This window comes from Oryctolagus cuniculus, chromosome 4 (genome assembly GCF_051225735.1).
Source record: "Oryctolagus cuniculus isolate XC-2025 breed Fujian yellow rabbit chromosome 4, ASM5122573v1, whole genome shotgun sequence".
In the NCBI taxonomy this organism is placed as follows: domain Eukaryota; kingdom Metazoa; phylum Chordata; class Mammalia; order Lagomorpha; family Leporidae; genus Oryctolagus; species Oryctolagus cuniculus.
The window spans coordinates 5806601-5828276 of NC_142870.1; the positions used below are offsets into that span (position 1 = coordinate 5806601).

General features: G+C 51.6%; 1 protein-coding gene across 11 annotated transcripts; it reads left to right on the forward strand.

The window, feature by feature from the left end:
• Nucleotides 1-1005: 1005 nt before the first annotated feature.
• On the forward strand, nt 1006-20835 carry HMGN1 (high mobility group nucleosome binding domain 1). 11 transcript variants are annotated; one of them, XR_016232239.1, is made up of 8 exons: nt 1025-1703; nt 2118-2241; nt 2543-2575; nt 2666-2695; nt 2983-3033; nt 4768-4896; nt 6772-6861; nt 7164-7988. XR_016232239.1 is itself a non-coding variant. In XM_089330539.1 (7 exons), exons 1-7 carry the CDS (start codon nt 1060-1062, stop codon nt 20419-20421), a joined length of 1146 nt encoding a protein of 381 aa, XP_089186665.1. In that variant the 5' UTR covers nt 1006-1059; the 3' UTR covers nt 20422-20835. The 11 variants fall into 11 exon arrangements, 10 of the variants coding, with proteins under 10 accessions (XP_089186665.1, XP_089186667.1, XP_089186666.1 ...); XM_089330539.1 differs by lacking the exons at nt 6772-6861; nt 7164-7988 and adding an exon at nt 20284-20835 and having other exon boundaries at nt 1006-1703; nt 2121-2241; XM_089330537.1 differs by lacking the exons at nt 6772-6861; nt 7164-7988 and adding an exon at nt 20284-20834 and having other exon boundaries at nt 1013-1703.
• Nucleotides 20836-21676: the final 841 nt, after the last annotated feature.

Consider the following 21676-nt stretch of genomic DNA (forward strand, 5'->3'; position numbering starts at 1 on the left):
CTGTCCACTCTGCCTGTCCAAAAAAAAAAAAAAAAAAAAAAGGCAGGGTTAGACAGAGAGGATCTTCTATCCGTGGTTCACTCCCCAAATGACCACAACAGCCACAGCTGACCCAGGAGCCAGGAGCTTCTTCCAGGTCTCCCATGTGGATGCAGGGGCCCAGGCGTTTGGGTCATCCTCTGCTGCTTTCCCAGGCCCATCAGCAGGGAGCTGGATCAGACAGAAGTGGAGCAACCTGAGCTAGAACCACCGCCCTCTTGGGATGCTGGTGCCGTGGGCGGCAGCTTTATCAGCTTTGACACAGCACAGGCCCCAACTGCTATCCTTTCAACAGCACACGTTTTCCCGCTTTTGTACATCAAAGAGCAGATCCACACAGAAGTCTTTGGAGCCTAGCATCTTTCTCCTCACACTGTGTCTGTGGTATTCACTCATGCTGCTGCTTACGCTGCAGCTGGCTGTTCTCATGACGGACGGTCTTGCCTTTCTTCATCATTCTCCTGCTGAGGGCCTTGAGGTCGCTCCCAGCTTGGGCCCGTAACAAGCAGTTCAGTTATGAACATTCCCACTTCACGTTTCCAGTGTGGAAGCGTTTTGTTGGGTGTGTTTCCAGGAATGGAATTACTGAGTCATGAATGTCTGTGCAGCTTTAAAGGATACTGGCTGCACCATGTGTTGTGTCGGCAGCTTAAAAAGAAGGGCCAAAGAAAATATCTGTGGGCCACCTCTTGCTTAATGCACCCCAATTCTCAAGGGAGATTTTTATGAAGTCAGCTCACAGCGTTGCATGTCATTTTCTTAAGATCTTGCAACACCCCCCATTCTCGGGATAATGATCGAATGCCTCTCAGTTCACTCATCCTCCTTTTTCTACCTCCCCTCCCCTCCCCTCCCCTCCCCAGTTCTGGGACCCTGCACCCCCGTAGGAGACTCAGAGGAATCTCCTGGCTCCTGGCTTTGGCCCTGGCACAGCCCTGGCCATTTGGGGAGTGAACCAGCGGACGGAAAATCTCTAACTCTGCCTTTCAAATAAATAGATAAATATTTTTTTAATAGCAGATGATAAGGAGTTGCAATTTTAAACTGAGAAATCAGGAGACGCGCGCACCCTGGCACAGTGGGTCAGCCGCCACCTGTGACGGAAGCACCCCAGGGGCTCCGCCAGACACTCTACAGGAGAAAAATAAGACCCTTTTCCTGCGTTACCCCGACCCGAGGCGGCCTTTCACGGCTCCGGTAGACACAGCCGTGCGCTCCCGGGGGCGCCGGGGCTCCGCGACGGCCCCGGCCGCAGCCCTCCTCCACGCCAGGCAGGCGCTGCCTCAGCACCGGCCGCCGCGCGCGCGGGACCCTCCCCGCCACCGCCCCGCGCCGCGGCCCCGCAGGACGGCGAGCCGAGGCGCCGCAGCACCGGAAGTCCGCGCCGCAGGGAGACGGCCGCATCCACGCCCGCGCCGACCCGCACGAGCGCGCGCGCGTGCGCAGTCGCGCCCCGGGCGTCTGCTCTCCTTCCCACGACCTCCCCTCCGGCGCCTGCGCACTGAGTCCGTCCTCTCAGGCCCGGAAGGCTGCGGCGACTCACAGCCTCACGGGCCGACTGCCTCTCGCTCCGAGACCCGCCGCCGCTCTCCCGTCCCGGCCTGGCAGGCGCGCGCCCACCGCGGGGCGCCGGCGAGGCTTCCGGGGAGCTCGCGGGCGCCCAGGTAACCGGAGGGTTGTGGGCGGGGACGCCCGGGGCCACGTGGTGCGCTCCCGCCAATCAGCGCGCACACCGTACTTTGCGGCTCCGCTTCAAACAAACTACCGTGAGGCGCGCCGGCCTCTGCGCCCCGCCCCCCTCCGCGGGGTCTGGGGCCCCGGGAGATGGCGGGAAGGGGTGGGGGCGCCCAGGAGCGGGGGCGGGCCGGCGGGGTCGAGTGACGGCCGGCCTCACCTATTCCGGGCGCGGGCTGCGGCGCGCGCGCGCCGCCGGGTGGGCCCCGCAGCCAATGGGGGTCGGGGGGCGGCCCGGCCGGCGGGGAGGGGGAGCCCGCGGCCGGGGGACGCGGGGGGAGGAGGGGGCGGGCTCCCAATCCGGTTCCATCCGGTTCTCCCACCGCCCCCGCCGCGGGTCCCAGCAGCTCGGGCGGCGGGAGCGGCGGCAGCGGCCAGGCAGCCCAGCTCCGCGAAGGCTCTCGGCGCGCCGCGGCCCGCAGGCACCCGGCACGCGCCCTCCGCGCCGCCAGGATGCCCAAGAGGAAGGTAAGCCGCGCCCGCGCCCGCCGCGGCGCCGCCGGCCGGGCCCGCGTGAGGCCCGCGCCAGGCCCGCGCCGCGGCCGCCCGGTGCGCTCGGCGGCGCCGGGCCCGGGCGGCGCTCTGGGGGCCGGCCGGCCGGCGCGGGCGAGCGGGCGTTCTGGAACGTTCGGCGGCGCGGGGCGCGGAGGGGGCGGCCGGCGCGGGGCGGCGGGCTGACGTCACGCGGCCGGGCATTGTTCTCGCGGGGCGCGCGGCGGCGACTTTGTTCGCGGGCTGCGCCCACTCGCGGCTCTGCTTGTTCCCGCAGGTCAGCTCTGCCGAGGGGGCGGCCAAGGAGGAGGTGAGAGCCGGGGCCGGGGCGCGGGGGGCGCGGGGGCGGGGGGCGCGCGCGGGGCGCCCGGCTGACTGCTCTCTCTGCTCCCTCCCGCAGCCCAAGAGGCGGTCGGCGCGCTTGTCGGCGGTGAGTGGGGCGCCCGGGCGGGGTCGGGGGCCGGGCCGGGTCGGGGTCGTGGTCGTGCTCGGGGTCGTGGCCGGGGGCCGGGCCGGGGTCGTGGTCGTTGTCGTGGTCGGGGCCGAGGCCGGGCCGGGGCGGGGCGGGGGCCGGGCCGGGGTTGGGGTCGTGCCCGGGGTTGGGGCCGGGGTTGGGGTCGTGGTCGTGCCCGGGGGCGGGGTCGTGCTCGGGGCCGGAGGCGGGGTCGTGCCCGGGGCCGGGCCGGCGGCGAGCCTCCGCGCTGCTTTGCCTTGCAGAAGCCGGCCCCCGCGAAGGTGGAAGCGAAGCCCAAGAAGGCCGCCGGGAAGGTGGGTCTGGGGGCTCGGGCAGGGGTGGCTTCGGATGCCGGGGGGCGCTGGGCCCGGGGAGGGCCGCCGGCTTCTCCCTGCCCCGAGGGCGGTGCTCGCGGAGCCCGTGACGGCGCTGGGGGTCCGTGGGACGGCGTCGCGGGACCCACGTGTGCCGTCGGCCTTGGGGACCCTCGTAGAACGCAGGCGGCGGCTCGACACCTGTTGCTCAGGCTCGGGCCGGGACGCAGTTCCTGGGGTGATTGTTGCGTTGGAAAGCGAAACAGGCGTAAATCGCGGCAAACTCTGCGGAGCTCGGCCCTGCTCCACGCGCGGCGCTCCACGTGGTCTTGCAGGGTGATGCCTTTCTGCTCAGAGCCTGAGAGAATCCTACAAAAAACACCGAATTCCACGCGCCTTTGCTAAAAGCCTGGGGCAGGTCATCTAGGCAGCGGTGAGGGTCGTTTCTAAACACTGAGGCATTGTGGGTAGCAGGGAGATTTCTCCTTAAAGGCACAAATTGCAGCTGTTACAGGAACATTGAGGGGGAATGCTAAAGTTAGTGTTTGTTCAACAAAGAAACTCTGCTTTGGCGTTTTAAAAGTGTTCAAGGAGTTACAAGCAAAGTACAGCAACGTGGAGTTTCTAACATCAGAAACAAATGTATTGATTCTCTGTACACAAAGTCAGAATGCCATGAAAGCGTCCCATGAAGGCCCAAAAAACTGGCTGAAAGTGTTGGCTTCAGTGGTGTGTGGTACCTGTCTTGCTAAGTTCCATGCTGAAAGCTGTGGGGGGTCAGGTCTGACTCTGGTGAGTGAAACAGAAGTGACGCACTCCCTCCTCACTGGGAAGCCGGCAGGTAAGACTTGGCTTTTGTGGGTTTTTGTGGAACAGGCTGTCAGTTCAGCTTTCACAAAGGAACAATGGGGCAAGAAATGTTTCCTGTGGTACTTCGTATCCCTACCAAATTTTCGTCTTCATGACGGATCCAGCTTCAGTGAGCTTGCAGAGTGGACCTGCATGTCTTTCTGGTTGGTGTCTGTCAGGGAAGCTCTTACCCTGTTGGTGGACTTGACTTGATTTCATTACTGCTGCATTCCCTAGTTACAGAAAATCAGAGGTTCTGTTAAGCTTCTCCACTTCCTCGTTGATGGATGGACTCCAGAACGTTTCACGTTACTTTACAGTGGCTTAACTTTTGACCTTTAAGTTAGGCTAATACCTGTGCTTTCAGGTTCTTTACACACCTAGGCCGATAAATTCAGTTGATCCTTTAGCTACTCATGTGTTATCAAGGGGTTAACTAGCACAACCATCAACTAGACCATACAGCATGGTGCTTTTTTCAGTTGGGTGGTCTCAATGTGAGGGTAACAGCCTTGCCAGGTCAGTGGTTATTTGGCAGTTTGATTGTTGATGCTGATGAGAAATTGGGGGGCTGTGGAATTACATTGGGAGGAGACTTTCCTGACTCCTTCCTTCTGTGTGGTGCAGAACTGGTGGTGGAGGGGTGTGTAGCCCATGCTGAAGTTAGCATCATCGTGTCAATGAGGCTTGATACCAACCACTGTTAAGCGTTCTCCTTGTTTTCCTGGTCATTGGAGGTTGACCTTAAGTTGTCTCTTGTAAAAGGTGTATCAGGTGACTCAGGTTAACTCCTCAGTGTGTGACAGACATGACAACAGTTACAGATCCTGTCTTCAGCAAGACAGAGTGGAGGTGTAAAGTTTATGATCTTATTTTCTGTTGTAGGATAAGTCATCAGACAAGAAAGTGCAAGCAAAGGGCAAGAGAGGAGCAAAGGGAAAACAGGCCGAGGTGGCTAACCAAGAAGCTAAAGAAGACCTGCCTGCAGAAAACGGAGAAACGAAAAACGAGGAGGTCAGAAGCGTTTGCTTTGCATTTTGACAGTGGATGGTTACTGTTCTGTGTAGCAGTTAAGGCACGTTTGTTCTACTATTGAGCGGTTTTGTACAGTAACCCCAAGTGAATGGACAGACTCTTTGCTGTGAATTAGATCTTGAAAGTGTGTGTGTCGGGCTGGCACCACGCGCAGCTCACTTGGTTAATCCTCCACCTGTGGTGCCGGGTTCTGGTCCCGGTTGCTCCTCTTCCAGGCCAGCTCTCCGCTGTGGCCCAGGAGGGCAGTGGAGGATGGCCCTAGTGCTTGGGCCCCTGCACCTGTGTGGGAACTCTCAAATTTTTTAGAAAAAAGAAATGTATTTGTCAGTGGCATGTTTACTGGAAAAGCTGTCAGATGTGCTGAGTTTCACTGGTAATAGACCCTCTGCCTGTGGCTGTGTAGTCTGCAGTTTTTGGTGTCTTAGAAAAGGTTTACTCAGTGGCTGTAAGGGTTGTAAGGCTCATTTTTGTGTAACGTGACCTCGGGCTTTATTTAAATGAATGTTCTTCGAATTTCAATCTGTAGACTATTGCAGTGTGTCAGATGCTAATCCATTAGGATATGGGTGAAATTTCATTTTGATTTTATATTTGCATGGCTTTACTTTTTTAAGATTTTATTTTATTTGAGAATTAGAGTTACAGACAATGAGAAGGAGAGACAGAAGGGTCTTCCTTCCGTTGGTTCACTCCCCAAATGGACGGAGCTGCACTGATCAGGAGCCAGGCGCTTCTTCCTGGTCTCCCACGTGGATGCAGGGTCGCAAGCACTTGGGCCATCCTCCACTGCCCTCCCAGGCCACAGCAGAGAGCTGGACTGGAAGAGGAGCAAATGGGACTAGAACCCAGCGCCCATATGGGATGCTGACGCCACAGGCGGAGGATTAACCAAGTGAGCCACGGCACTGGCCCCGGCTTCACACTTTTTTAAAAACACATTCCACTTCATTTCCATTGCGCCTAGGCATGTTTTTCCCCCATTGTTGCTAATGAAGAAAGTGTTTTTGTTTTATTTTTCTTAAAAGTAGCCTCTTATTTAGGACTACATAGTGATCTAGAAGAAGCAAGTAAAAAAGACTGCTATTAATCCTTTTTATTTTAAGCTGTGACAAAAGGAACGGAAGCTTTTTCTTTTTAATTTGACAGAGTTATAGACAGTAAGAGAGACAGAGAAAGGTCTTCCTTCCATTGGTTCACTCCCCTGATTGCCACTGTGGCCAGCACTATGCCAATCCGAAGCCAGGAGCCAGGTGCTTCCTCCCGGTCTCCCATGCAGGTGCAGGACCCAAGCACCTGGGCCATCCTCCACTACCTTCCCAGGCCACAGCAGAGAGCTGAACTGAAAGAGGAGCAACTGGGACTAGAACCTGGTGCCCCAACCAGGGCTAGAGCCACAGCGCCAGCCGGAAGCTTTTTCTTAAAAAAAAAATATATAGAAGAATATACCAGTTTTGGTGAATAGCCTTTTTACAGTGAGTTTCCATTCACTAGTTTGTTTCCCAAATAGCCGCAATGGCTGGAGCTAGGCGAGCCTAAAGCCAGGAGCCATGAGGGTACAAGGGCCCAAGCACCTGGGCCATTTTCTACTGCTTTCCCAGGCCGGAGCAAGTTCTAACCACATCAAACACATGATACTAGGATCACATTACACAGTTCCAATTACAGAAGAACTTGACCTGGCAGATGCTATCAAGTTATTGTTGATTGTCCATATTCTCAGTAGTACTTACGGTAAGATTGCCATAAATACCTAACAACTGAACCTTCAAGACACAGGGTTAGGTTCATGTAAGCCTTGATCCCATTTTCATCAGCTGACAAGTGCTTAGCTTTTTTGTGTGTTTCTGTTTATAGACATGTTATTTAATGTTGTGAACACATGAATGTTGACCTCACAACCAGCAGCACATCTGAACATGCCTGCCCAGCACATGTATTTTCTCGGTACGGCATTTAGCAACAGTGGGGACATCACGCCTGCGGGCCAAAAGTCAAATCACAGCCAGAGCTGGAGGAGGACAGTGTGATCTCCGCTGGGAGTATGTGTGGAGCCGCACACAGGTCTGCTAGGTGCCTGTGCGTGAGCATGGGAAGTGCCACGAATATTCATTTGCAGGTTATGGGATCTAGAAATAACGAAGATTGTATTTTTGAGACCTGGTATTTGGGTACAAGTAAAAACTTAGATGTCAAAGATCAGCAATAACAAAGATGTTTGATCATACCATTTTTCCCTTGATTTGCAGAGTCCAGCCTCTGATGAAGCAGAAGAGAAAGAAGCCAAGTCCGATTAATACCATACACCATGTGTTAGCAGTGCTCCCTGTCTCCCTTCTTGTACAATCCAGAGGAATATTTTTATCAACTATTTTGTAAATGCAAGTTTTTTAGTAGCTCTAGAAACATTTTTAAGAAGGAGGGAAGCCCACCTCATCCCATTTTTTAAGTGTAAATGATTTTTTTTAAGAGGTGAAATCATTTGCTGGTTGTTTATTTTTTGGTACAACCAGAAAATAGTGGCATATTGAATTCTGGGAGGCTTTGACTGTCTTGGGTGTCAGCTTAACATTCCATAGGTGGGGGTGGTTTTTATATCCTACAGTACAGCGCATACTAAATGGCAATTTGGAGTCTCAATTGTGCATTTAATCTGTCTTGAATATTTTGAGTTACTTCTCCCGTGTTTTGTAGAATTGTTTTCTACAGAAAACCACTCCTTGTTCTGTCAGAACCATGTGCACTCTGTAACATCTTCGGTTGTGGTAGTCCAGTTTTCCTAATGATTTTGTTAATGTGCCGTGAAAGACTGAAAATTTGAGTGTCGTGTATATGCTATTATATTGTGAATGGGTGGGATTTATGTAACAGCATCTGAAGATACTTGTACTTGATAGCCTCTTAAGGAAGAGTTGCCTCCAAATTTGAAGCTGGAAAGTCACTGGAATAACTTTTAAAAAAAAGAATGACAATTCATGGCTTTTTAGATTTTTGGTACGTATGTTAAGAATTGTGTACAAATTAAAATGTGTGTGCTGATTCTCAACACCAATAAAATCTCAATTATGGACAAATGCTTTGAAGCACATGGTTTAAAGACTACCTCAAGTTAGTTTCCATATTTGATCTTTCCAACGTGTTTTTAAAATTTAAAGAAAATGTTTTTAAGTTGTGGTTCTTGAAGAAGCATACTTTGAAAATGTGTGGTGCTCCTGGTTGAATAAGGGGAAAGCAATCTAGTGTCCTCTGAAGCGAAATAAGCCATTTTTCGTATAAGCAGTGAATACAGATTACAATAGGAGCAGATGTGAAGTATTTACATGTGACTGCACAGTCCTGTTCTTCAAGGGCTAACTTGTTTTTAAAGATTTATTTGAAAGAGTTACACAGGGAGTTAGAGGCAGAGGTCTTCCATCCACTGGTTCATTCCCCAGATGGCCGCAATGGCCGGAACTGTGCCCATCTGGAACCAGGAACCAGGAGCTGCTTCTGGGTCTCCCACGTGGGCGCAGGGGCCCAAGGACTTGGGGCATCCTTCGCTGCCCTCCTAGGCCATAGCAGAGAGCTGGATTGGAAGTGGAGCAGCCAGATCTCAACCTGACACCCATGTGGGATGTGAGCACTTCAGGTCAGGGTGTTAACCTGCTGACTGGACAAAGAGAGAAAGGTCTTCCTTTTGCGGTTGGCCACCGCGGCCGGCGCACCGCGCTGATCCAAAGGCAGGAGCCAGGTGCTTCTCCTGGTCTCCTATGGGGTGCAGGGCCCAAGCACTTGGGCCATCCTCTACTGCACTCCCTGGCCACAGCAGATAGCTGGCCTGGAAGAGAAGCAACCGGGACAGAATCCGGTGCCCCAACCGGGACTAGAACCTGATGTGCCAGTGCCGCAGGCAGAGGATTAGCCTAGTGAGCTATGGTGCTGGCCTACAGCACCATTTTCAAGGTTTATTTTCACATGTATTGGTGTAGGGCAGCTGCACTAATGGGGCAAATGTGGAAACTGGGCTGAAGAAAGACCTCGTCAAGATTACCCCTAAAGGGGACTGAAGCAGAATTTAGGACTGCATGCTTGGTGTGTAATTTGTGTGTTCATTGAGTACGAGGCAGGGTTGCTTTAAGGTCAGGAGTTTCAGGGCCAGTGCCTAGGACAGTGTGCCATGTGGGCACCAGTTCTGGTCCAAGCTGCTCCCTGCTACTGTTAGCACGCTGGGCCCCTGCACCCATGTGGAAGACCCAGAAGAAGCTCCGCTCTGGCCCTGCCCAGCACCAGATACTACAGGTATTTGGAGAGTGAACCAGCAGATGAAGATCTTGGAACTCAGCCTTTCAAATAAATAAATAGTATATACACACATAAACTCAGGACTTCTAGGCCATTGAGAGAATTCATAGGGCTAGTGAACCTATTGGAAAACAGTATGGTGACATAGGGTGAACTGGGACCTAGAAGCGTTGTCAAACTTAGAAGAAGTGGTTGTTGGTGGTTGTGACACTGGTAAGCACTCTTGGCTTTCAGTTTAAGAGTTTCATAGTGGGGTGTACACACACTGACTCCCTGTTGTAAATATCTCTTACGACTGCCAGAGTTTGTTGGCATGTGTCGTAGCAGTTAAAAAGGATGTCGAAAAGCTAAGGGAAGAAAAAGTTTTAATCCTAAACCCATCTGTCAACTACCAAGTCCTCAAAGCCTTAGAAATAGTAAATGCTTGGAAGTCACAGATTCTTGTCACAATATATTTCAAAGGAATGATTAGTTTTCCTCACATGTAGTAAGTAAGGTTTTTCAGTTTATGGATAGAACTTAAATATAGAAAATAAAAGTGGAAATACTTTTTAAGGTCTTGTGTCAACATATCAGTTACTCGGGTGTATCGTTCAGGCTACACGTTATCCCATTAGGGCAAAATGAATAGGATGGTCCTTCATTTGTGAAAGAACTTTTTTTTTTTTTAAGATTTGTTTATTTGAAAGAGTTACAGAGAGGAAGAGACAGAGAGAGGTCTTCCGTCCGCTGGTTCACTTCCCTGATGGCCGCAACTGCTGGAGCTGCGCCGATCCAAAGCCAGGAGCCAGAAGCTTCCGGGTCTCCCAACTTTGGGCACACCCCCAGCTGTTGGCATCTGGGGAGTGAACCAGCAGGTGGAAGACTGTCTCAGCTTTAAACCATTCCCAAGATAAGGTAAATGGAAGATAACTTTAAAAGGTTAATTTATTTGAAAGGCAGGGTTACAGAGACAGGCAGAGTCAGATCTTTGTCAGATGGTTCACTCCCTAAATGGCTGCAGTGGGCAGAGCTGGGACTCCCATTTTGGTCTCCCATGTGGGTATCAGGAGCCCAACTACTCAGGCCATTGGCTACTGCTTTCCCAAGTGAATCAGCAGGAAGGTGGATTGGAAGCGGAGCAGACAGTACTTGAACTGGTACTCATATGGGATGCCACTGTCCCAGGCTTCAGCTTACCCTGCTATGCCACATTGCCGGGGTTGGGCCAGACTAAAGCCAGCAACATCATCCAAGTCCACCACACAGGTGCAGTGCCCAAATGCATGGGTCATCTTCCACTGTTTCCCAGGTCATTAGCAGGGAACTGGATTGGAAGTGGAGCAGTCAGGACTCGAACCAGGGGTAGCTTAACCCACTATGCCACAATGCTCACTCAAAAGATAAGTTATTAGCAATGCAAACTAGTCAACCTTTAATTGGTTAACTAGACAAACTAGTTAACGAAAACCATGCATTCTTGACTTCTCAGGTCAAATTGGACCTGTGTCAAATGTGGGTTAGGGGCCAGCACTGTGGCCTAGCAGGTAAAGTCACTGCCTGCAGTGCTGGCATCCCATATGGGGACCAGTTCATGTCCTGGCTGCTCCACTTCCTATCCTGCTCTCTGCTGTGGCCTGGGAAAGCAGTAGAAGATGGCCCAGGTCCTTGGGCCCCTGCACCTGCATGGGAGACCCAGAAGAAGCTCCTGGCTCCTGGCTTCAGATCAGCACAGCTCTGGCCGTTGCAGCCATCTGGGGAGTGAACCATCAGACGGGAGACCTCTCTGTCTCTGCCTCTGCCTCTCTGTAACTCTGCCTTTCAAATAAATCTTTAAAAAAAATGGTACGGGTTAATATGTTAGGCACAGGCTCTGGAGCCCAGGGCCTGGGTTCATGATGATCACGGAGGCCCCAGCGGGAGACAGGGCCTGTTGTAGCAGTTTGAGGCCTGGCTGTGCAAGGATTCTGTGTGTGGGAATGGGAGCTCCAGGCATCCGGGCAGCTGCCAGGAGAGTGTGTGTAGTTGTGGCAGCCGACAATGCTCATTGGGAAAACCTCAGGAAATTCAGAACAGCTAAACACACCCATAATTAACTTCTCTAGACAGCTATCAAACAGGCAAGTATTTAGAGACGCGTTTTCCTCAGGCTCCTTTCTGTGCTCCGTGGTTACGTGACACAGTGGTTCTGCGGCCTGTTGTGACGTTTCTCATGCTGTGAAAGCCCATGTCCGTGAATTCAGCTCTAGACAGCGTTCGTAGTATTTTATTTCAGAAATGGAACTTGCCAGACATTCAGATGTTAGACTTTTCAATAAGTTTGAGATTAAAATGAGTAATCTCTTACTAATCCGTGCAGGTGGACCTAAGGCCACATCTGCTTATCATAACCCCCAGGTGTTCCATGAATTTGCAGTGAAAATAATTGAAAAACAACTGAATGTTTGTAGACATTAAGCTTAACTATATGGTGAGAGTTGGTTTTAAAAGTGGCAATTGGTTTTAAAAGATCATAAAAGTTAGGATTACTTTTTGTTAAAACTTGAGAAATAAAGCCGTTCAATCGCAGAAGCACAAAATAATTATTTTAGATGTGGAATTGTCTTCATACAGTTTGAATTTTTCTTTGCTTGTAAATGCCAAATTGCTTGCTTAATAGCTCATCATGTAGTCAAACCATAATTTAGCTATTGCAGGCTTTTTTTGTTTGTTTGTTTGTTTGTTTTTTGACAGGTAGAGTTAATAGACCGTGAGAGAGAGAGAGACAGAGAAAGGTCTTCCTTCCGTTGGTTCACTCCCCAAATGGCCACTACAGCCAGCCAAGCCAGTGCTGTGCCGATCTGAAGCCAGGAGCCAAGTGCTTCCTCCTGGTCTCCCATGGGGTGCAGGGCCCAAGGACTTGGGCCATCCTCCACTGCCCTCCCTGGCCACAGCAGAGAGCTGGACTGGAAGAGGAGCAACTGGGACAGAATCCAGTGCCCATGTGGGATGCCAGCGCTGCAGGCAGAGGATTAACAAAGTGAGTCATGGTGCCGGCCCCTGCAGGGTTTTTTAAAAAGATTTATTTTTATTTATTTGAAATACAGTTACAGAGAGAGGTAGAGAGAAAGAGGTCTTCCATCCACTAGTTCACTCCCTAAATGGCTGCAACAGCCAGAGCTGAGCTGATCCAAAGTCAGAAGACAGGAGCTTCTTCCAGGTCTCCCACATGGGTGCAGGTGCCCAAGGACTTGGGCCATCTTCTACTGCTTTCCCAGGCCACAGCAGAGAGCTGGATTCATAGTGGAGCAGCCAGGACATGAACTGGTGCCCATATGGGATGCCAGCACTGCAGGCAGTGACTTTACCTGCTAGGCCACAGTGCTGGCCCCTAACCCACATTTGACACAGGTCCAATTTAACCTGAGAAGTCAAGAATGCATGGTTCTCGTTAACTAGTTTGTCTAGTTAACCAATTAAAGGTTGACTAGTTTGCATCGCTAATAAGTGATAATAAGTGGAGCATCCAGGTCTTGAACCAGTGCCTTTATGGAGCGCTGGCGCTTCAGGCTGGGGCTTTAACCTGCTGTGCCACGGCACCAGCCCTCACTGCAGGGTTTTGAGAAAAATGATTCCTAAAGCAGCAGGATGTACTGAAGCCCTGTGTGCCAGTCAGCCAGTCCCAGCAGCCACCCACAGGTGTGCCCTGCCCCTTCCATATTTTTTTTTTAAGCAAATAAGGATGGATATATTTTAATTAAGTGGGAAATGAAAAGTGAATGAACAGGAACACAGGTAAGATGTGTCCGTTCACCATTGAAGCTGTGCACATTGGGTGCAGAGTCCATTTAATAAGAAGCTATTTTTCCAAAACCCAACGTGGCTGGCTTCACCTTTAGGGTCACATCTTACCACCCAGATGCTGAGTCCACAAAAGTTGTTTCCAAGAAGAAAAAGATAAATGGGTGCCGGCGAGTTTTCGAGAGCGTGGAAAGGTGAAGCCATCCAGGCACTGAAAGGGAAGAAGCGGGGGCAGGGGGAGAAGGCACTCGGGCCCCAGCGCCAATGCAGACGCTGCCCACCGCTCCCTTCCCCGCCTCTCAGCTGCAAGGGGCAGGTCTTGGGCTTGCCACAGGTTGGGGGACGGCGACACCGTTCTCAGAGGCCCAGACGCAGTGCCTGGCACGCAGGGCTCCATGCGTGCTGACTTCACTTCCCCAGAGGCTGTCGGGGCTGGCAACTGCTAGACTTCCGTGGGGTGTCCCCACCTCTACACATGGCTAAGCAAAGCCTTCGACAAGGCACGGGACTGTAACGACTTGAGGTTGAGCGTTATGATGGCGGCCTCTTGGCTGGTACAGTCTGGCTGAGCACGTGGCTTTGCCAAGTCCTGAAGTGTTTTCTGTCCTCAGCGGCAAAGGTTGCCATGGGGCTTCAGGTTGGATTTCACCACTGCAGATTCTGAACTATTAAATTTTTGCCCCTGAAAGCCCTTAATGCTAGTATTAGAACATGTTAGTTTAAAGACGTATGGAAACTAAATTCAAGTTACGAGAATGTTACAGGCCACTGAGCCGTTATGCATGATGCATAGAGAGGACAAGCTGAGAGTCTTGCATGCTTGGATGTGTTTCTGTGAGGATGTGGCTGCATAGGTAAATGTGCAAGACTGATTTCCACCGGCGCTGCGTTGGGCTTTCAAAAGCAATGCATTTAAAAACAGCCTTAACTGTCACTGCGTAATTTGTCACGTTATGCTTCACCTCTCCTTATCTCCTTTATTTCCCGAAAGGAGTGTGAACTAAATGTTAAATTCAGCGAAGCTCACGCGCACGGAGTGGACTCTTAGATACCAGGATAAGCACAGCCGGGAGCTGGGGCAGAGCCAGGCGTGCTCTCTCACAGGCCCGGAGGCACCACGCTTCCTCTTGGTCAGCATCAAAATGGAGCATTTTTCTCTATGAAGAAAACTAGAAATGGAGTCTTTGACATAAAAGAAGATCTGAAATAAGAAACACACGCTGTTCCTAACAGGAGTCCCTATTTAAGGGTACCGGTTCTTCCTGTCTTCAAGAGTCATCATATTGTAGCATTTGTCAAGATTCCCTTCAAGGCTGAATATTCTTGTTTATCCTTTCATCTGTGGATGCACCCTTGGGTTGCTTCCATCTTTTTTTAAATTAAAAAAAATTTTTTTTATTTATTTGACAGATAGAGTTGGACAGTGAGAGAGACAAGAGAGAAAGGTCTCCCTTCCGTTGGTTCACCCCCCAAAATGGCCACTACGGCTGGCGCTGCGCCAATCTGAAGCCAGGAGCCAGGTACTTCTCCTGGTCTCCCATGCGGGTGCAGGGGCCCAAGCACCTGGGCCATCCTCCACTGCCCTCCCGGGCCACAGCAGAGAGCTGGACTGGAAGAGGAGCAGCCAGGACCAGAACCCGGCACCCATCTGGGATGCCAGCACCGCAGGTGGAGGATTAACCTAGTGAGCCACGGCGCCGGCCCCATCTTTTGTCTACTCTGAATAATGCTACTATGAACATGGGTGCACAAATATTTACGGTGTCTTTGCTTTCGTTTCACTGAGACTTCTGTCCAGAAGTGGAATTAAGGGATCACGTGGTAAGTGTGTGTTTAATTTTTGAGGAGTTGCCACACCATGTCTCACCCTCACCAGCAACACACAAGGATTCCTTCACATCTCCATCAACACTTGCATTCTCTAAAAATATGTTCATGCAGGAGGGGTACATGGAAATTAGACCAACATGGATACCATTTGTGCCTGTCGGTTGGTAAGGGACAGAATGACACTGGCCTCCCTTGAGCACGCGGGCTCTCGGCAGCAGGTGGCCTTTGGACTTGAGCTGAGACATCGGCTGTTTCCTGGATCCCTGACCCGACAGCCTTTGGACTCCAGCTGCAGATTCCAGCCTCCATAACTGCAGGAGCAACTGCTTAGAACAAATCCCTCCGTGTACAGAGGCACTGCACACTGGTTCTGCTTCCCCAGAGAGCCTTCTATGCTTTGACCTAATAGTTTATTTGTAAGGATCTACACATTGCATAGGGATATATGTACGAGACCATTCAAGGCAAAGCAGTTTATAATAGTATAACAGATTCTGGTGCATCCTCATCGACTCCGTGTTATCAATAGCATGTGGCTAAACAGAAGACGACAGAAGCGTATGTGTTGGCAGGGTATGGGATCCAGAATGCATGGTTAGAAGGAAATGCCAGTCGCAAAGCAATATTCAGAGTTTAATTCCGCTGCACAGACATATTTTTAGGAGCATAAATCGATGCCAGCTGTGTGCATGTTGTGTAAAAGCAGCTCTGGACGCCATGACCAAATTGGTGACAAGTCCATTCCCAGGGAGGATTTAGGGAAGGGGGGAGTGTCGCTCCCCCTCTTCGTGGAGGAACGACACAGGACCCTGCGCTGTTCTTTCTGTCTGCTCGGCCCTCCCCGGGTTTGCTGCTGGTTCTTCCCGGGTTGGCTACCGACCCTCCACCTCCGTGGAAGGGCGGTTCCCCCTGCCACTTTCCCCACTTCCGCGGGGGAGCGGCGGCCGGCTCTCTCGGGGGCTGCACAGGTGTTCCTTCAGATAGATGTTCCTGGTGCATGTTGTCTCTCTCCTCCTTTATAGTCCTCTTCCGCCAATCCCAACTCGGCTGCCCACATACCGAGCACGCTGCTCTCCTTCAATCAGGAGCAGCTCCCGCAGTTTATCGGTCGAACTGGAGGCAGCTGCGTAGAAGTTGTTTACTCCCTTCTCAGCGCCATATTATGGGAGAGCAGATGCATAGAATAAGTCTTAATTCCAGTAACTTAGTCTAGTCTGAGTTGCTCCCCACAGGGGAGGGGCAATGGGTAGGAAAGGAGAGTAGACTTTTTTTTTGACAGACCACGTAGGCCCCACTCAATTGGTTAAGATCCTTCTGTCATAATGCAGACATGGGGTGCGTGTCCCCTCCCCCCCAAAACAGCTTTGCACAAAGTGCTCCAAAGTAAAAAAAAGCCCATAAACCCCCCCAAGATGAGGAAGCAGAGTCCTGACTGGGTGCGGCCCTGGGTGCAGGCCTCGGGGAGCCTGGGTGCTGCTCACTGGCGGTACTCCAACTCGTCCACACTGATGACCTTGGCAGGCATGGAGGGCAGGGGCTGCTGGAGCACATCTGACCCAAACCATTTGGCGAGGCCCATTTGGCGAGAGACAGAGAGAAAGGTCTTCCTTTGCCGTTGGTTCACCCTCCAATGGCCGCCGCGGCCGGCGTGCTGCGGCTGGCGCACCGCGCTGATCCGATGGCAGGAGCCAGGTGCTTCTTCTGGTCTCCCACGGGGTGCAGGGCCCAAGCACTTGGGCCATCCTCCACTGCACTCCCGGGCCACAGCAGAGAGCTGGCCTGGAAGAGGGGCAACCGGGACAGAATCCAGCGCCCCGACTGGGACTAGAACCTGGTGTGCCAGCGCCGCAGGCGGAGGATGAGCCTAGTGTGCCACGGCGCCAGCCAGCCAGGAGGGTAGACTTTTCAATGTATTCATGCTTATATTATTTGGATTTTTTAAAAAAGACTTATTTATTTGAAGGGAGACAGGCAGAGATCTTCCATCTACGGTTTACTCCTAACAGCCTTCAACAGCTGGGACTGGGTCAGGAACCAGAAACTCCATCCAGGTCTCCCACATGCGTGGCAGGAGCTAAGTACTTGGGCCGTCATTGGCTGCATCCCAGGTGCACTGGCAGGGAGCTGGATCAGAAGTGCGGAGCAGCTGGGAGTCGAACCCGGGGCCCCCACATGGGATGCTCTGTGCCCCGACACCTGCCTCGTGCAGCTTACCTTCTGTGGAGGCAGGCAAGAAGAAAATGGAAAAACATCATGTGCCACAGCCTCAAGAGATATTGTTAGAAGAAACCTGGAGGCGGGAAGGAGGTAGACAGAGTTATGTTGGGTGTTCAGGGAATGCTGCTGGGGGCAATGTTTGCTCGGTAGAGGCACAAACAGGATGGGAGCCTTGTGAAGGTCTGGGGGTGGGGGAGGCATCCTGGTCAGCGGCAACAGCAAGTGCAAAGGCCCTGAGGCAGAGCTGAGCTGGGTGTATGTAGTGCAGGAAGTAAAGGAAGGCTGATCAGGAGGCAGTGAGCACTGGAGGGAACTAGAGCTGGGATTTACTCTGGGCTTGGGGGAGGGCCCTGGAGCGATTTGAATGCGGAATCCGTGCGCTCTGGCGTAATCACACTGTCAAAGCTGACTCTGGCTGCTGCAGCCGCGTGCTAGCGCCTTGCAGAAGCGGCACAGGTCCTGTATGTCACAGTGCTGGAGGCTGCCGGTCTGAGATGGTCTCATTACACCCAAGTCCAGGGATCCGCAGGGCTGTGCAGTTTATAATAGTATAAAGGGCTCCTTGCCCTTCCAGTACCCTGCGGACCTGGGCTCGTGTCTCCATCTAAGGTGGCACCATTCTGTCCATCGCTTCTCTGCCTCTGAGCCTCCCACCTCCCTCTCTGCCATAGACACTGGATCCCCCGACCATCCCGGGGTGATTTCCCATCCTGAACTCCCTGCTTTGATCACATTGGCAAGATCCATTTTGCCATGGGAGGCAGCCTCTTCCCAGTCCCCAGGGATCAGCATGCCCACTCCCCACTTCCCGGGGCAGGAACAGCAGGAGGCCGGGTGGTGGTCACTAGGAAGAAGAGGTGGCGCAGGGGAAGTAGAAAGAGTTGCTCAGATTGGAGCTCTGCTTTGAGGCCTGCCTTCCCCTCCCCCATGCCACCCCCCCACCCAGAGCTCGGGCCTCTTGGAGGTCTCTAATCCTCACCTGTAGGGAGGGGCTTGCCCCAGCAGAGAGCTTCCTTCCTGCGCGCTCCAATCCATCCGCACACGTCTCGGCAAAGAGCAGAAACAGAACCAGGGGCCGGGGCCGGGGCTCACTTGGTTAATCCTCCACCTGCGGCGCTGGCATCCCATATGGGCGCCGGGTTCTAGTCCCGGTTGCTCCTCTTCCAGTCCAGCTCTCTGCTGTGGCCCAGAGAGGCAGTAGAGGGCTTGGGCTCCTACACCTGCATGGGAGACCCGGAGGAAGCACCTGGCTCCTGGTGTCGGATTGGCGCAGTGTGCCGGCCGTAGGGGCCATTTGGGGGGTGAACCAACGAAAGGAAGACCTTTCTCTCTGTCTCTCTCTCACTGTCTAACTCTATCAAATAAATTAGGGAAAAAAAAAAAAAACAGGTTTTACTCCAAGAAAGCTGTAAAGCAGTGGATAGACAAATTCTACTCTCCGTCAACTTGCCTTGGCTTTAAAGACCCTGATCCTAAAATGGACACACCGGGGGCATGCCTAAGGGTTCAGGGATTCATAACACACAGATGCTTTTATTTCCTCTTGAAAAAAACTAAATGGAGGGTCCCCTCCCTTCACCAAGCTGGCTGGTATGTACTCGTTACATTGTGTAACAGACCATGCACTTGGATTGGGCTTGCCCTGGGCCCAACAGGCTAAAGCAACAAGAGCTAGGGTCGGTTGCAGGGGCTCTGTAACCAATTATCTCAGCTGTAACCAACTGACTCCTTGACTAAGCTTTAGCCAATTAAGTTGTTTTCTATGCCTCACTTCCATTTTTCTATAAATGCTGTCAGACCACATTGCCGCTGGAGTTCTCAGAACCTGCTCTGCTGCTGCGAGCTGCCCAGTTCGCAAGCCATTTCTTTGTTTTTGTTCTTGTTTGTTGAAATAAACTCTACTTGACATAATTGGCCTATGGAATTTTCCCTTTTAACATCATTTTTGTTCCTAGACTTTTCCTCGGGCTATTTCTCCCACTACAAATGTCCTTGATTTGTTCTAAATCCGACTTTTTAAAAAATAATCATACTTTGGCCTGCGCCGCGGCTCACTAGGCTAATCCTCTGCCTAGCAGCGCCAGCACAACGGGTTCTAGTCCCGGTCGGGGCGCCAGATTCTGTCCCAGTTGCCCCTCTTCCAGGCCAGCTCTCTGCTGTGGCCAGGGAGTGCAGTGGAGGATGGCCCAAGTGCTTGGGCCCTGCACCCCATGGGAGACCAGGAGAAGCACCTGGCTCCTGCCATTGGATCAGCATGGTGCACCGGCCGCAGCGCACTGGCCGTGGTAGCCATTGGAGGGTGAACCAATGGCAAACGGAAGACCTTTCTCTATCTCTCTCACTATCCACTCTGCCTGTCAAAAAATAAAATAAAATAAAATAAAATAATCATACTTCAGGAAGCCGCCTTAGGTTTTCCTAATCCACATTCATGTCAATCATCTTTGAACCTCTACATCATAATCACTAGTGATATATGTATACACACATTTCTGTTGTTCACCCACTGTGTGCGCTGAAGGACACAGGCACTTGAGTGCATCAATTTGATCTCACAAAACCCTGCAAGATAAAATAACTTCCATTTTGTATATGAGAACACGACAGTGGACACAGATTAAGTGACCAGCCAGAAAGCTGACTGGCTAGAATTTGAACCCAGCTTTATTTGGCTACATTTTAACTTCAAATGAAAGATTATTGAACTTTGTCCAATTTGTAAATCAGTTCTTGTCCCAGCATCTTATTATGAAAACTTGAAATATACATAAGTTGAAAAATTTCACAGAGAATACTGAGTATCCATCAGCTAAAGTCTACAATTTGTTTTATTGCTTTATTTAATACCTTTCTAAGCATCTACTAGTTCCTCCATCCATCAACCCATTGCTTTTCATTTGAAAGGAAGAGTGACACAGAGAGAGCGAACTTCCATCTGCTGCTTCACTCCCCAAATGCTCACAACAGCCAGGGTTAGGCCAGGAGTTGGGAACTCCATTTGGGTTTCCCACGTGGGTAGCAGGGACTCACATACTTGAGCCATTGTCTGCTGCTTCCGGGCCGTGCATCAGCAAGAAGCCAAGGTCGGGAGCCGGGGGGTGGGGGACTTGATCCCAGGCACCCCGATATTCACAATGCCTGCCCCCATTAATCCTTTCTATTTTTTACATTTAGTTTGCAGTACGTTGCAGGCATCAGCACACTCGCCCCTCCATACTTCAGCATGCAAATTGGTCATTAGAGTTCAATATTTGTTTATGATTCTATTTTTTTCCTTTGCAGGTAATATTTGCATTTGATGGAATGTGGAAATCACATGCGTCCTGTTTCATGAGATGCACCTGTGTGCCCCAACCCCCCCCACTTCAAGATGTAGAAGGGCGCAGTCTCCCCAGAGGTCCCCAACACTCCTGCCCTTGACACCCCCTCCCCCAACCCTGGGCTCTGTTTCCACCAGAGATTGGTTGTACCTGAACTAGAACTTCATGTAAATGGAAGAATTCACTGAGAACTCCCTGTCACTCAGAACAACTTTTCCGAGCTTTATCCATGCCATCCAAGTCCAGGTATCGGTTGTTCCCTGTTGTTGCTGATGGAGTCCAATGGGAATCCAGCGAGCGGACTATACGGCACGTAGTCACCCCTCTCTTTCAAGGGACATCCAGGCTCTTTCCATGGTTGTTTCTGGCTCATAGGAATCAAGCTGCTTTGACCATTCTGTACAAAGGGTTTTTGGTAGATATGATTTCATTTGTCTTAGATAAACATGTACACTTCTGAACACCTGAATTTCTATAACTATGCAATAAATTGGAGATGGCATGTTTTTAGAAAGGTAAACATTTGGCTGTTAATTTTGGGGAAACTATTTGTTACAACTGGTAAACCCAAAAAGACCGTCTGGTTCAAAACAAGGCCAGTGGGCACACGGGAGCTGCCATCCTCCTCAGGTGAGCCCACTCCAGGACAGCCTGAGCTAACAAGGCCAAGCACACGCCTCCTCATCCTCAGAGCTTGGGGCAGCACCAGGCTAGCACAGATGTTCAACAAACACTTGCTGAGTGAGCTGAAAGATTTGTGAACCAGTTACTCAAAGGAGTCCTGGGAGGCACAGGACCTAATGACAACTTTTAGGGCCACCTGTCCAAACTTCTGGGTTCTGATCTAAGGTTTTAAGAACTGACAGGGGGATTTGGTTACAGTCTGAGTATGGTTTGTCCCTTTTGAAACTCATCTTAAATTTTTTTTAAGGTTTATTGTTTATTTGAAAGGCAGCGTAAGAAAGAGGGAGAGATCTCTCATCTGCTGGTCCACTCCTCAAATGGCTACAAAGGCCAAGGCTGGGCCACACTGAAACCAGCAGCCTGGAACTCCATTTAGGGGGACCCACAAGGGTAACAGGGGCCCAAGCACTTGAGCCATCTTCCACTGCTTTCCCAGAACATTAGCAGGGAGCTGGATCAAAAGCAGAGCTACCGAGACTTGAATCGGCGCTCAAGTGAAATGCCAGCTTCTCAGGTGGTGGCTTAGCCTGCTGCCCCACGACGTCAGAGACTCACGCTGAAATTTAATCTGCATTATCAGAGTAGAGGTGGGACCAAGCGGGACCTTCAAGAGGTTTAAGACTGCCCTCATGACTGGAGTAATGGGTCAGCTTCAGAGTGGGTCTCCCATA

Coding starts and splice junctions, on each gene's coding strand:
- HMGN1 (XM_089330537.1), top strand. CDS start 1,060: ATGATAAGGAGTTGCAATTTTAAACTGAGAAATCAGGAGACGCGCGCA. Junction 2,576..2,665: donor AGGGGGCGGCCAAGGAGGAG/GTGAGAGCCGGG, acceptor TCCCTCCCGCAG/CCCAAGAGGCGGTCGGCGCG. Junction 2,696..2,982: donor GGTCGGCGCGCTTGTCGGCG/GTGAGTGGGGCG, acceptor TTTGCCTTGCAG/AAGCCGGCCCCCGCGAAGGT.